This window comes from Gasterosteus aculeatus, chromosome 9 (assembly GCF_964276395.1).
Source record: "Gasterosteus aculeatus chromosome 9, fGasAcu3.hap1.1, whole genome shotgun sequence".
Taxonomy (NCBI): domain Eukaryota; kingdom Metazoa; phylum Chordata; class Actinopteri; order Perciformes; family Gasterosteidae; genus Gasterosteus; species Gasterosteus aculeatus.
This window is the reverse complement of record NC_135696.1, coordinates 12,869,781-12,883,366: the sequence shown is the minus strand read 5'-3', so window position 1 is coordinate 12,883,366 and position 13,586 is coordinate 12,869,781. Positions and strand designations below refer to the sequence as shown.

Here is a 13,586-nt window from a genome sequence, read left to right as displayed (position 1 = left end):
GCCCCCCCCCCACCCCCCCACGTGCGTTGAGAAAGAGGTCACGTGTGAAATGACAACAGCTCAACAAGATAGAAGAGATTTAGATTTAAATGCCACTCAGAGGGAGTTGGATTTAAAGCAGAGGGATTCTGACAGCGGTAGTGCATTTGTTTTTCATTGAGGTGACTCTATATTAGTGTCTATGGAAGCAGCGTGAGGCCATAATAATGATCTCATAAGCAAACAAATAACTTAAAATATACATTCCACTGTAAACGTTAACGTGTTATTATTTAGGTTTTGCTATTTCTAAAACTAGATGCAAAACCACTCAGTTCAAAGTCTCTTATCTAAACTTGATTTATTTTTTGGATCATACGACTGAATTGTCTGAATTTGATCTGTTTGGGAAATCATAGTCTAAATATGATTATTAATTTGAGCAAGTGGAACAGCCTTTATTGATTATATAAAATATGATCAGCACACTCCTGCTGAATGTGTTGGTAAAAAGTAAGAAAAAAAAGTTTGCTTTTATATGAATGTCATAAAGCGATTCGTCGATGTCGCTCAGGTATTCAGTTGCCTGTTTTTTTTAAATTCCCATAAAAAAAGCATTGCTGTTTAATAAAATGTGCTCCTGTGCAGCCGTCGCTGTGGGTGTTTTCTTGATTCTACCTGACTTGTGATTGTTCTGGATGTCTTTGAGGGCCCACAAACATCGTGCTGCACAACAACAAACCCGACGGGCAACACGCAACAACAGAGAAGGACACGGAATGACCACAATCATTTTTGCAACAAGTCCGAAAATTTCTGAATGGCAAGAAAGCAAAGCGAGAGAGTGGGAGAGGGAGAGAGATGGTGAGGGGGGGGCATTGTTTTTCTAGCTGCCCTGTGTAGGTCGAGCAGGTTTACACCAACAGAGTGTCAAACTGAGGTTTAATTTCGCACAGAATGCATCACCAGGCATCTGCTGGTCTGTCCTCCAAGTGGGAGCTGGTTCACTATGGGTCTGCTGCCAGGTATTTCAACCTTTTTACACTTGAGGAGATGCGTTGCTTTGCAGTCGGGTCAGTTTTGTGTGACGTAGGCTAGTTTGTGTTTCAGCGCGGCATATTTCATTTCCCTTTAGCCGATAGACTTGCGTGTAAATATCAAGGGAGTGTCCCAGATGCTGAAGATGAGATGTGTCGGCCCCGTGCCAGCGGTCAGAGCAGCGGCTCGTGTTTTCTCTGTGCACGTCCTGGCAACCAGGCCATGTCAACATCGTCCCTCACCGTGTCCACGACAGACTTCAGTGTCCCGATTGATCCGTGAGTCAGCGCACCAGAGCGCCGTCTGTCCGGATTGCGCAATCTTCTGGTTGAGTGTTTTGTAAACTTCCTGTAGGTTTTGGCAGCCACTGAACTCACGAGACATGTGGCTTTGGGACACTCAACCGCTTTTCTCTTTTCTTACCCGTTTTAGTGCTGCGCAATTGTGTAGTTCTATGCCGCTGCTGTAGACGCAGGATTTATTTGAAGATTTGAATTGAATGTTGACGTAGAATGCCGAACAAATATTAAGGCCATAAAGTCTTCTGACATGCAGTGTTTGATTTTATGTTCAGTTATCGCAGACATTCCCATGACGGATTACTTTTTGTGTGATATCTTTTACTTGACTTTTCTTAAGCGAGATGTCTTTGTCAGTGAGAAACACAGCGACAGCGACCCGCCTCTTGGTAACTCAAGCTGTGGTCTTCTCTTTCACTATATTGTTTTTCAACAGCTTGTATTCATTTTCAATAATACATTGATAACTCTTGCAATGCATAATCTTTTGCTCATGCTGCAACAAAATATTTTGTCATGTTACCATTAAACCAATCTTGATATAATGGATTGAAGATGATAAGAAGAGTGACAGACTTGAATGGGCCTTTTGAAAATGTCAAAATGAAATTGTTTTTTCCACTAAAAGCACTAAACATCTGGTGTATAAATGTATTTGATAGACTTTTTTTACAATATTGTTTTAGTAGGTCGATTGAGTTCCTTTGAGTCTGCCGGATAAATACTAATCTTATGGAGGCATTTTGCATTGTAACTAAAACATTTACCTCCACTTGTTTCCTGCAGAGTGTTTGTCAACAGAAGCTTGGCAATGGAGAAGATTAAATGCTTTGGCTTTGACATGGATTACACTTTAGCAGGTAAGTTGAATACACATTTACCTAAATAATACTACTAGTGTGGAAACAAAATAATTGCATGATTTCTTTTGAATGTACTCTAAAAGTTAGGATGAAGGAAAGATCGTTTTGTGGTTGTTACCTTTCAATTTGAAGATTTAAATGCTTGTATCACTGTCTTGTTGCTAATTAAATGTGTTTGGATTCTTTTTTTTTAACTTTTACCTTTCACAGTTTGGTACTTATACATTTGGCCATCTCTCTAACATTTAGAAGGCTAAATAATGAAACCAGAAAGGATCAGCCCGGTGCTATAGGTCGGCAGGACGGTTGCGTAACATATTCTCACTTTACATGCACTGTCCTTCCTGTGTTCCTATTAATAATGTAGACCGTTCCAATGACACTTGTAGCCCACATTGATGAAAATGTTTAGCTATGTAGTAAACGTATCCATGCAAGTCAATCCCAAAAACATGTATTGTTAAAAAAGAAAGAAAGAAAAAAGCATTTTGTTATTGCCTTTGTACGACTGAGGGATTTTCAGATCTGTCGCCTTTTTCATTCTGCCCTGAATTCCCAGTTATTGAGTTTCTCATCACCTCGTGGTGTTTGTGTGGATGTTAAAGTCAACAGTATCCCTCCTCTTCAACTCTATATTAGGCTACCCTGCCGTCCCCCCACGCAACTGCAGGTTATTGACCACATTTCATTATCTAGGTCAATACCAGTGGCACATCGAGCTCCCGATAACAAAGTTGATTTTTGGCGAGATGTTCTTTTCCCTACCGACCTGTTACCAGTTAAAAAGTATCCTGATTAACGGGAGCTCTGTGACTCAGCTCCCGGTTTTGGTCTCTCCGTCCTTATAAATAGACCATCCCTGACTTTGAAAAGCAGGTCGCGCTTGTTTACCGAGTTCTCCGGCGATGCCTCCCTGGAGAACAGGGATCACTCGTAGTCCCGGTCCGGCTCCGCACCCCCCCGCGATTTCACACACGCTCAGCTGTTGACATGACTCTCTTTATGGGTGCTCATAACCAAGTGTTGATGTTTACTGGAAGCTCGGCTATCGTATGTCTTTACGGCGGGCGCTCAGGTTTCGATAACAGAGCTTCCCGCCTCACAGAGTGCCGGAGGTGAAGCTTCTTCTCCCGAGACGCTGTTGTTTCACCGTCCTCAGCTTCGCTTTTACTAAAATTACGCTTTTTTTTTTCTTCCGGTTTATCCTCAAAATACACAAAGGTCAATAGTGGCCAACTATTGCAGTGGATGCAAACACATCACACCGTTTAGTCGTATTTGACGCTACTGTGAACCAGATCAACATTGCCTCAGTCACTCTGTGTGCTCCGCAAGGAGAACACGCGGTGACGCTCAGATTGCATCGAGAGCTCTACATAGTTCTGTCCTAGTTTGGCTGCAATGTAGCTCCCCGAGGCCGTGCTCCTTCCCTGCTTTTTGCACCATTAGTTTGACGGTGTTATGAATCTGTGACAAAGGCCTACATTTGCTTATTGTATTCCACAGATGAGTTGACACGGTTAAGAGGTTTGGTGTCTGTTATGTGTGACGTTATTCAGATAAAGTCCCGGTGTGGTCCAGTGGTCAATTAGTTGAAGGGTGCAGGTTGTGTATCTAGAGTAGCTGTGTGTGTTGTGTTTGGGGGGGTACATTAGGCGACCACGCCACCACACCCTTCAGCAAATGGAGCAGAGGGGGTATAATTAACTGGCAACAATGTCATGTGAGACTCAAGGTAAACGATCCCTGAAGCTGAGCGCGCTTCTCGCCCAGATTTTAAGTAGATGGCCGTGTGTGTTTATGTGTGTGCGCGTGCGTGCTGACAGCGTGAGGAATGGGAGAAGGGATTGTCTGAAAGCCGGGGAGCAAAGACGCCTATAAAACAGAAATGCAGGAGGCAAAGACACTGGAACTTATCGGAACGATGCAACTTTTCCACGTCGCTTCCAGCATGGAAGCAGAAATCAATCCAGACTCCCGCTGGAGTCCGTCGATGTGTGAAACCGTGAGTGGCGTCTAGAATTACGCTTCAAAGGGATTCGTCGAAGCCAATTGGTGTCACGTGTCCGTGTGGAGGTGTTTGGAGAAGGCCTTGGTTTTCAATTAAAAGAAGGGAAAAGGTCATACAAATTGGCTTAAGTGGATTGTGCTCAGTGTTTTATGGCCTGTGAGAGCTTCGGTTATGTCACACGAGGGAATTTCTCTATTTGTTTTCCACTGCTCTTCCTTCGGGTCTTAAGTGAGCAGGGCTCAGACAGACAAACAGCATGTCGCACCCATCCGATTCTGTGATATTTTAATCACTATTTTTCAGATTTTTTTTAAAAATTACAGCTATAGATAAAAAAAAAACGTTTTTTAATTATTGAAATATTAAATCATGTAATAAGACAATACTTTGGGATTGACACCAAGTTGTGTGGTGCTTTTCATTTCATGTTCATGTTATATAAAGAAACTAGACGTACTACTTTCAGAGGCCTTAATGGGCCTATAACACTGTGTGTCGAGGTCAACAAGTGGAAAGAGCCACCCGTGAACTAAAGAAAGAGAGTGAAAATAGCAAAGGTGACGGAGGCGAACAGCTCTCGAAATAGTTTTCTATGTACTGTATAGCCCCAGATCCTCCACAAGACTATGATAAGTAGGGGTGGAACGACACTGGATTTAATGGCTATGAAAAGCACTCACAATAAGTCAACGAGATTAGAGTTATTTCTGATTGTTGGACTTTTTTCAATGTAAGCTGAAGTGATTCCAGTATGTTTTTGTTCCATTATGTGAGTGTATTTTATGATTTTAGGGATAATATTGTGAATTGCAATCTGTTTCGTCTGAAACAATCAGGGAAATCAAGTTATTCCACCGCCCCGTGCCTCATAATAAGGGACGGGGCCCCGAGGAGCAAAGGCAATTAAGTTGATGTTCGCTTCTGCTCCGGGCACGGGGCCGAAAAAGTGTGAAAGCTGACGTGATCATAATGCAGAAACGATCTTAAAGAGAAGCGGTGTCCACTGAAGCACAAGCGCTCGACTGAACTGGAGCTCGTCCTGCGACTCCGGTCCGCACCCGTCATGCTTCTGTGTGCGAACCCTGCGTTGGAGAGTGAGACACCGATGTGTGTTCCTGCTTTGTCCCGCGGTGCTGCCCCGCCGCGCACCAACTTTCCTCCTGTCCCAGCAACGTCAGCCAATAGCCCTTCCGTCTCCAGGGGACCTCCAGCACCCCGTATTTATAACATCTGACATATCCTTTCCCCCTGCGCCGCACACCCGGCTTTGTTTTGGTCTCTCGCGCGTGAAGGGGCGGAGGAGAGGGCTTGTCATCGGCCTCTGCAGCGCTCGTTAGGGCTGCTGAAGGTTGGGTGACTTTCGATTTTCACGCATGATCTTGTTTCTTTGTGGATTTTGTGTGCAGGACGTAGTGATCCTCGTGGAGGAGGGAGGAGGGAGAGCGCGGGGCGACAGGGGTGTGAGATTGGGGGCTAGAGGTGGGGGGGGGGGGGGGGGGGGGTCACATGAGAGTCATATCACTGGAGCAACAGAACAGACTCTCAAGTGGAGCACGTTGCCTTAGGAATGTCTCATGCTGGTGCAACACGAGTGTATGAGCCTCTAATGACAACACAGCGCTCATCTGTATACATAAGACAGTTGTGAGCCGTGTGCTCCTCAGGCCCTGCCCTCAGCAGATAGATCGCTTAATCAATGACCTGATTTTTGGATTGAAGGTGTTTTAGATTAATTATCTGACAATCGCCTACTTTATAAATCAATTAATTCTGGGTTTTTACTTTTTTAGTTTACGGTGGCTAATAATTGCTTCTGAATAAAGCAGATTTACAAGCTTTGTAATTCTTTTGACATGCATAATAGTTTTTTTTTTTAAAGTCAACGGCAGAGTCATTTTGTTGGAGATCATACACATGTACTCTGATTCTATTTTGGGGGGGGAATTTAGTAAAAACATTGCTTGTGCTTGTGTTTATTTGTAGTGTACAAGTCCCCAGAGTACGAGTCACTGGGTTTCAAGCTCACGGTGGAGCGCCTGGTTTTCATTGGTTACCCCAAGGAGCTGCTGAGCTTTGTCTACGACCCATCGTTCCCCACCAGGTGAGACCAACCGACCCCCCCCCCCCCCCCCCCCCCCCACAACAATGATCCTCACGAGGATGCTTCCTTTAGTGCCGCCGCTCATCTTAACCCCTTTCACGAGCAAACCGCAATGGATGTAGCCAGGATATTAAGCACCTGTTAAAAGTAAATTTACTTTAGAGCATTTACAGGAGAAAATCCTGCTGACTGTAATGGAAATGATAGAAATGATAGCAGTTAAAATATTAGATATTATGATGTTTAATTCTGTATTGTAGACTTACAGGAGCATTCATTTCCTCTGACTTTCAGGGGTCTTGTTTTTGACACCATGCATGGAAACCTGCTAAAGGTTGACGCCTACGGTAATATACTGGTCTGTGTCCACGGATTCAACTTCCTCCGAGGGTGAGTTTTAAATCACATCCCTGCAGGCCAGATGTGCACATGTGAAGTTGTGTACATTTGGCTGTGCACGAGACACACACGAAGGTTTAGTCTTTGTCTTTTTCTCTTTTTCCGAGGCCTGAGATCCGGGAACGTTACCCAAACAAGTTCATCCAGAGAGACGACACGGAGCGCTTTTATATCCTTAACACACTCTTCAACCTGCCAGGTAGGGCCTCTGAGCACCGAGGGGGAGGCCGTGGGACTGCTTAAGACAATTACAATGAGCGAGAGAAGACGTTTTATCCGGAGCGAAAGCTGACTACCAGAGTGCGTTTATTGGCGGTCCGAGTGCTGACGACGTCTCCCTGCCCGTCTGTTTCCTTCACAGAGACCTACCTCTTTGCTTGTCTTGTGGATTTCTTCTCCAACTGTGACAGATACACCAGGTGAGGAGCCGTTGGTAAACACGCCGCGTCACGCAACACGTTTCTGGCCACCGCACGGTGACGCACAGGGAGTCGCAGGCCAAACCGGGTGGAGAGCCAGCCCTGCAGCATGGGAGGGTCCGGGTGTCTCATCTGCTAGTCTGAGATAATTAAAAAGGTTTAAAAAGGAAATAAATAAATGGGAGTTCAGTCAAAGAGACAACGATTTATTAATCTCTTCTACTGATTTTGTAGAAAAAGCATGAACTCTTTATCATAATGAAATACGGATGACAAATGTTCTCACTAACTAAAGAGAATCACATCTCGATATACTCAACGGTGATCTTTTTTCTAATGTTACTCCAAGGAGACGCCTGTAAATCGGTAGAGAATGTAATCGGGAATGGCTACATGTCCTTTGTCCTCTGAAACCTGGTTGTTGGTCTTTTAGGGGGAGAATACTTTCCTGTTTGGCTGGGGACCCCTCCAACAAGGGAAGGCTATCCCATTTAAAAGCAAACAAAAAGCAGATGTCATGTTTTGAAAAGCTTCCGACGGCTGTGTACGTGTGTGTCTCTGCTCCCCTCCCCCAGCTGTGAATCCGGCTTCAAGAATGGCGACCTCTTCATGTCCTATAAGAGCATGTTCCAGGACGTCCGCGACGCCGTCGACTGGGTCCACTTCAAGGTGAGGTGCTCTTTGAAGGTTTGGGGTTTCGGTCATGGATGTGGACCTGCGGTTGGGTTCTTTTGGTCCGGATCAAGGCCGTATCATGCACTCTAGCAAGGGCTTCAGGTGTGGAGTTGTGTGGTCACACGGGGACGTTCTCTGGTGCTCACGAAGGACTAACTGCTCAAACGCTTTCTCAATCAACACGGCAGGTGATCTTATATATTTTCGGAATAGATCAGCTTTTGTTAACCACCTCCAATGTGTGCTGTCACAACACCATTTTACGTCTGCTTTGCTTTCGCTAAACACGGCAAATGCCACAAGTCATCACCTGTTGCGTCCGGGCGGTCACTTATGGCTGTTACTGAACAAAATGAGATACAGTTTTACAATAACTAACTAGAAGTCAGAATGTTGCAGACTGTCAGTCATTTAAATGTGGATTTTCATTTAGTCTGACTGCCGTTTGTCACGTTGCAGGGTACACTGAAGGCCAAGACCGTTGAGAACTTGGAGAAATATGTAGTGAGAGATGTAAGTAGTTTGTAATCATTGTGCTGTGTTAGAAAACACACACACACACACACACACTTATAGTACAATACATACTCTGCTAGGATCTCTTTTTATTCATTTTCATTTATTCACTCCAACCAGGGGAAGCTGCCTCTTCTTCTCAGCAGAATGAATGAAGTAGCCAAGGTGTTCTTGGCTACCAACAGTGACTACAAATACACTGACGTGAGTACAGGCGGCGATCAATTAAGGTCGAGACCCGTTGCCTCGAATGGATTTCTGCCGGACTTTCGGCAGCTGAATGACTCTCAACAATTCTGTTCCTCACAGAAAATCATGAACTACCTGTTTGACTTCCCCCACGGGCCGAAGGTAAAAACACCAGCTTCCCTTCCATCACACAGTTGTTGTTTTATAGAGGTGGGGTGGGGGGGGACCCCTTTAATATTCGTATGCGTGACTGTGTTGATGGTTTGTGTCCAGCCTGGCACCTCCCACAGGCCCTGGCAGTCCTACTTCGATCTGATCCTAGTGGACGCCAGGAAGCCGCTGTTCTTCGGAGAGGGTACGGTGCTCAGACAAGTGGACACGGTGAGCAGACGCTGAGACAGCTGGTTACCACTGGGTTCACTGCATGTGAATGCCGGCATGTCCCGACAAATTCAACTCTGAAAAATATAACAATTCAAACTTGATTGCCTGATATGGTGCATATTCCCCAAATTGAAAACTTGTGTTTCCCTCCGTGGGATAATTAATTTGGTAATGGGCCGTGGTTCCGGTCACTAATCCGATGTATGTGCTCTGAATTTCAGACAACGGGGCGTTTGAAGATAGGAACCTACACAGGCCCTCTGCAGCATGGCATAGTCTACTCCGGCGGTGCGTCTCTATTGCTCTATTGGAGCGTTAAGTCGTGTGGCCCAGTCGCGGTTGCTAAACCAAAGTCTTGTCATCTTTCTCCAGGTTCCTCCGACATTGTGTGCGACCTGCTGGGGGCCAAAGGAAAGGACATAGTCTACATAGGGGACCACATCTTCGGAGACATCCTCAAGTCCAAGAAACGCCAAGGCTGGAGGACGTTCCTGGTCATACCCGAGCTGGCCCAGGAGCTGCACGTGTGGACCGACAAGAGCTGTGAGTTTTCAGACGCAACTCTACAGTCAAATAGAGAAACACGGGACAAACAGTTTGCTATTCCCGACTTGTATCCTGGTTGCAACTGCGAATTTCAGAACAGGTCATAAAAAGACATGAGTAAGACATGAGCTAATTGGATAAAGGTCATATAATGATTAGGTGCAAAGTCAAAAGCCTGACGCTGGATAGTCCCGTTCTCATGCGTCAGCAGCATTTGTACAAGAGCTAACTTATTGCAGAACACTGGACATGCAGCGTGAATCTACGTCGGTTCAGCGTTTTGTTGTGTTTTTCAGCATTATTTGAGGAACTGCAGAGTCTGGACATTTGCTTGGCAGAACGCTACAAGTAAGAACTCCGTACTTTAGCCTCCCCTCGCCTTCACAATACCCCCCTCCTCAGCACGTCTCTTACATCAGGTTTGTCCCGCTCTTTGCTCTCTGCTGAAACAAGAGTGTTTGTCAGAGAACAAAGGGGTCAAAGGGGTGGGGTCAAACGGGCAGGCTTTTCTGATAACCTGGTTCACTTGTTTGTAGCCTGGAATGACGGGAATAACTCCCTTTTTTTACATTTTTGGCCTCACCCGTTACCTTTCAGCAAGCTTCATATCAATGTCCTCCCCTCCACCACCTTCCTACCGTCTTTCTCCTCCTCCTTCCTCAGACATCTGGACAGCAGCAGTAACGAAAGGCCAGACATCAGCACGCTTCAGAGTAAAGTCAAGGTGCGGCCTTAATCGCCTCTGTTTCTATGACAACGGGTTGTCAGAGACACCTGGACGCACCTCTAGAGACGGCCTAGTTATCAATGCCCATATTCAAAGTGTGTCCATGTGTCTATTGTAGTCTAATGATTAACATGATTGAAGGTACCATTCTTTCTGTAGTTGGGATGATAAACCCTTTTAGGAGTGAGCATCTCTTTTGTTGATATGCCTTTGCAGGCTCCTCACGTTCACCGCTTCTCCTTCTTGCCCTTTTTAGAAAGTGACACACGACATGGACATGTGCTACGGCATGATGGGAAGCCTCTTCCGCAGTGGCTCCAGACAGACTCTGTTTGCCTCTCAAGTGATGCGTTACGCCGACTTGTACGCAGCCTCCTTCATCAACCTACTGTACTACCCCTTCAGCTACCTCTTCAGAGCCGCACACGTGCTGGTGAGTCACTGAATGTCCATTAAAGGAGCTGCAATAAACCGTGTACCTTTGCACCATCTTACTGATACGGACACGAAAGTCTAGCCTGTAGACTTTTCTCTCGGGTCCAAGGCCTTTGAAGGTTAATACAAGTCTCATTAAGTTGGGGAAAATACTCCAATATCAGACTTTAGTGCGGGAACGTCAAGCTCTCTGCTCCTTAATGTTCAGTCGTCCGGTCTTCTCAGTTCACAGAAAATCCATCAAAGGGTCTCCACTGATGTTATTCATCCTAGTACGGCTCTATCTGCCGAGGAAGGGATTTGTATGAAGCCACTTCTGATAAATGTCCGAAAGGTTCCCTCTCCAGTCAATCGGTCCAAAGAGTCAACCTGAGACTGAGGGGGATTGCTGCTATCTTCCTTTTGAAGTAGAGAGAAGCTTTCTCGATAAATAATCTGACGCTTTCCTCCAAGGGAAATGAATTACGATCCAAGCAGGTCCCAGCGGAACACCCACACAAAGGCACTGCGCCGGACCCGCTGGTTCATTAAAGAGCAGACTCTTCCTTCATGTGTTGTCCTCGCTCTTCCTCAGATGCCGCACGAGTCGACGGTGGAACACGCCCACGTGGACATCGACACGGAGTCGCCGCTGGCCACACGCAACCGCAGCCACTGCAGCGACTGCAAGGACCTGGGCTGCAAACGCAACCAGCTGACCCGCTCCTTCAGCGAGATCAAACCTCCCAACCTGTTCCCCCAGACTCCCCAGGAGATCACCCACTGCCACGACGAGGACGATGATGAGGAGGAGGAGTAACCGTATGCTGGACAATACGGAGCGTTTCTGCCTCCTCGTGTTTCCCAGCAGAGTTGGTTAGAGTGAGGCAGGAGATGTGTGTGTGTGTGTGTGTGTGTGTGTGTGTGTGTGTGTGTGTGTGTGTGTTTGTATCAATACTGTATGCACACAAACAAAAACACACGCATACAGGAGATTTCACAAGTAATAAAAATGGACCAGTTCTCAAAAAGGAGTCCATGCTCGTCCTCTAAGAGCCAATCTATGCTAGCTTCATCATACAACTTTTATTTTTTATTTTTCATTCATTTAATTTCCGTTTAATTTACCCATCAGACAGACAAAACATTGCACAATGTTTTAGAATCTGACTTTTAGGACTTTCTGGTGGACTAAATAGATGCAGTCACGTTCTCCATGCAATCCATCAGATATGAATTGGTAAAGTGCAGTTTTAGTACCAACTTTGCTGATTATAACTAAACAAAAAGCACTGATACTGTTTTAAAACACTGTTTTTTTATGCAACATGGGAACAACACAACTTTTTTTTCTTTTTTTTCTAGTAGAGTTTTGTCTGTTTAACTAGTTCTGTGTTCTAACTTGTGTGTAAGGATGTGTGTGTGTCTCACACGGTGCGCTCCATCCTCAGTGACGATAAGCTAAGAATCTGTGGTACTACACTGGAGCACAGGGGCCCTGAAGCACGAGAGTTTGAAGTGATCTCTTTTGAGTGTGCAATAGGAGCGGGAAAGCGGCCTCAGAATGCAAAGAAACTAGGCATATTGTAGAATGTATGGTAAAACTAAAAGCTCCTTGCTTAGCTTGCTTTGTTTATCTTCTTGGTTTTGGGGTTGGTGGGTTTTTATTTTTTTAATTGCTCACCCTGACATGTAGGCATCGTCCACTGGGGGAAACACATCGATAGAGCGTGTTCTTCTCGTGGGACACTTAACACTGTGAAGTGACTATTTCGTTATTGTGTTCTAGCTGTTTTCATTTGAAAACTGGATAGAAATCCAAGTGCACTAATAAATTAACATGAGGTTTAAAAACGTTTATTGTGAATGGCGCCCTCTTATGGACGTTGTCTCGCTCCGCGCTCATCTTCTGCAAAAAGTTTATAAAGTCAATATCAAATAACTGCGGCAGCTAGAGATTATTTCTGAGCCGACAGAAAGACGGACGTTTTTATACCTCATGTGAGATAAAAGCGAAGAGAGAACAGTGCTGATGGAGAGGATGCACAGGAAACACTGGTGTGTCCATTTGTTCCAGTTCAACATGTGTGTCTATCGTAAATGCATCAGTGTTACTATGCAGAACACAACGAAAGCTGCCTGAATTTTGTTTTTCTTTTTTTCTTTCCCCTTTTAACAAGTGTATTCTGCATGTTAACCTTCCTCAACGGTTTTTATCTTTGGTGGTTGACCTGCTGAAACAGTCCCCTAAGTGTTGGACCGGCCTGATGTTTTAGGCCATAAAAGGGAAGAAACATGACATTTGATTTTTGCATCATTTTCTTTTTGGCTTGATGTGGTGAAAAGATGAATGTGTTTCTCTCTCTGTGGGGATTTATCGGCTAAAATTATATTTCCTTTACTTTTCGGAATGAAATATTCTCCATTATTGATTCTGTTTATTAAATATGGAACTCGATGTGCTACATCCGGCAGCCAATTTGGCAAAAGGAAATAGTCAACCGTTTCCTAAGAAATAAGAAGCACATTTCTTGGGGTAGTTCGGGTACTTTTGGTAGTATTGGTTTCATTTTATGTCATTATAGTTTATCCAAAGACAAAAAACTGTTCAAATGAAAAAGAATATATAATAATAATAGTATAGTAAGTAATTAAACTAATATACTAATTGTAATCCATACCATGGGGTTATTTGTTATTGTTCACGACTACGGTTTAAATGGTCTTGGTTTACAGAACTGTAAATATACATTTAGTTTTCATCAAACTGAAGCCTTGTTTTAATGAGCTTTAGAAGATTTGTATACATTATCGTGATGCCCCACATGCGTCCGCGGTAACAGATGCCACAAACCATAGTAATCCTTTTCTTTTATTGCATACTGATGTTTTATTGCATACTGATGTTTTATTGCATACTGATGTTTTCCTGAACAATGTTTTGTTTGTTTGATTCCAGAAAATATCCTGCACACTGTACATTGAAGTAAATTACATAAAAATGTAAAGTAAAGAGTATTTCATAA

At 44.5% G+C, this 13,586-nt stretch overlaps 1 protein-coding gene across 7 annotated transcripts in view; it reads left to right on the top strand.

The window, feature by feature from the left end:
• Nucleotides 1–13,586, top strand: part of nt5c2b (5'-nucleotidase, cytosolic IIb) — a 25,358-nt gene extending 11,772 nt beyond the window's left edge. For 3 of the 7 annotated variants that reach the window (XM_040186551.2, XM_040186550.2, XM_040186552.2), the window contains exons 3-18: nt 2,103–2,176; nt 6,174–6,291; nt 6,586–6,681; nt 6,798–6,889; nt 7,052–7,109; nt 7,685–7,778; nt 8,244–8,297; nt 8,421–8,504; nt 8,610–8,651; nt 8,763–8,870; nt 9,095–9,161; nt 9,246–9,416; nt 9,716–9,767; nt 10,083–10,143; nt 10,403–10,579; nt 11,156–13,586. In XM_040186551.2, coding sequence (XP_040042485.1) covers nt 2,103–2,176; nt 6,174–6,291; nt 6,586–6,681; nt 6,798–6,889; nt 7,052–7,109; nt 7,685–7,778; nt 8,244–8,297; nt 8,421–8,504; nt 8,610–8,651; nt 8,763–8,870; nt 9,095–9,161; nt 9,246–9,416; nt 9,716–9,767; nt 10,083–10,143; nt 10,403–10,579; nt 11,156–11,380 — 1,573 coding nt within the window. In that variant the 3' untranslated portion in view covers nt 11,381–13,586. Of the gene's footprint in view, nt 1–921; nt 1,005–1,200; nt 1,296–1,372; nt 1,706–2,102; nt 2,177–4,051; nt 4,185–6,173; nt 6,292–6,585; nt 6,682–6,797; nt 6,890–7,051; nt 7,110–7,684; nt 7,779–8,243; nt 8,298–8,420; nt 8,505–8,609; nt 8,652–8,762; nt 8,871–9,094; nt 9,162–9,245; nt 9,417–9,715; nt 9,768–10,082; nt 10,144–10,402; nt 10,580–11,155 lie in introns of those variants that run through there. The other 4 variants (XM_078108906.1, XM_078108904.1, XM_078108907.1 and 1 more) reach the window with 4 other exon arrangements.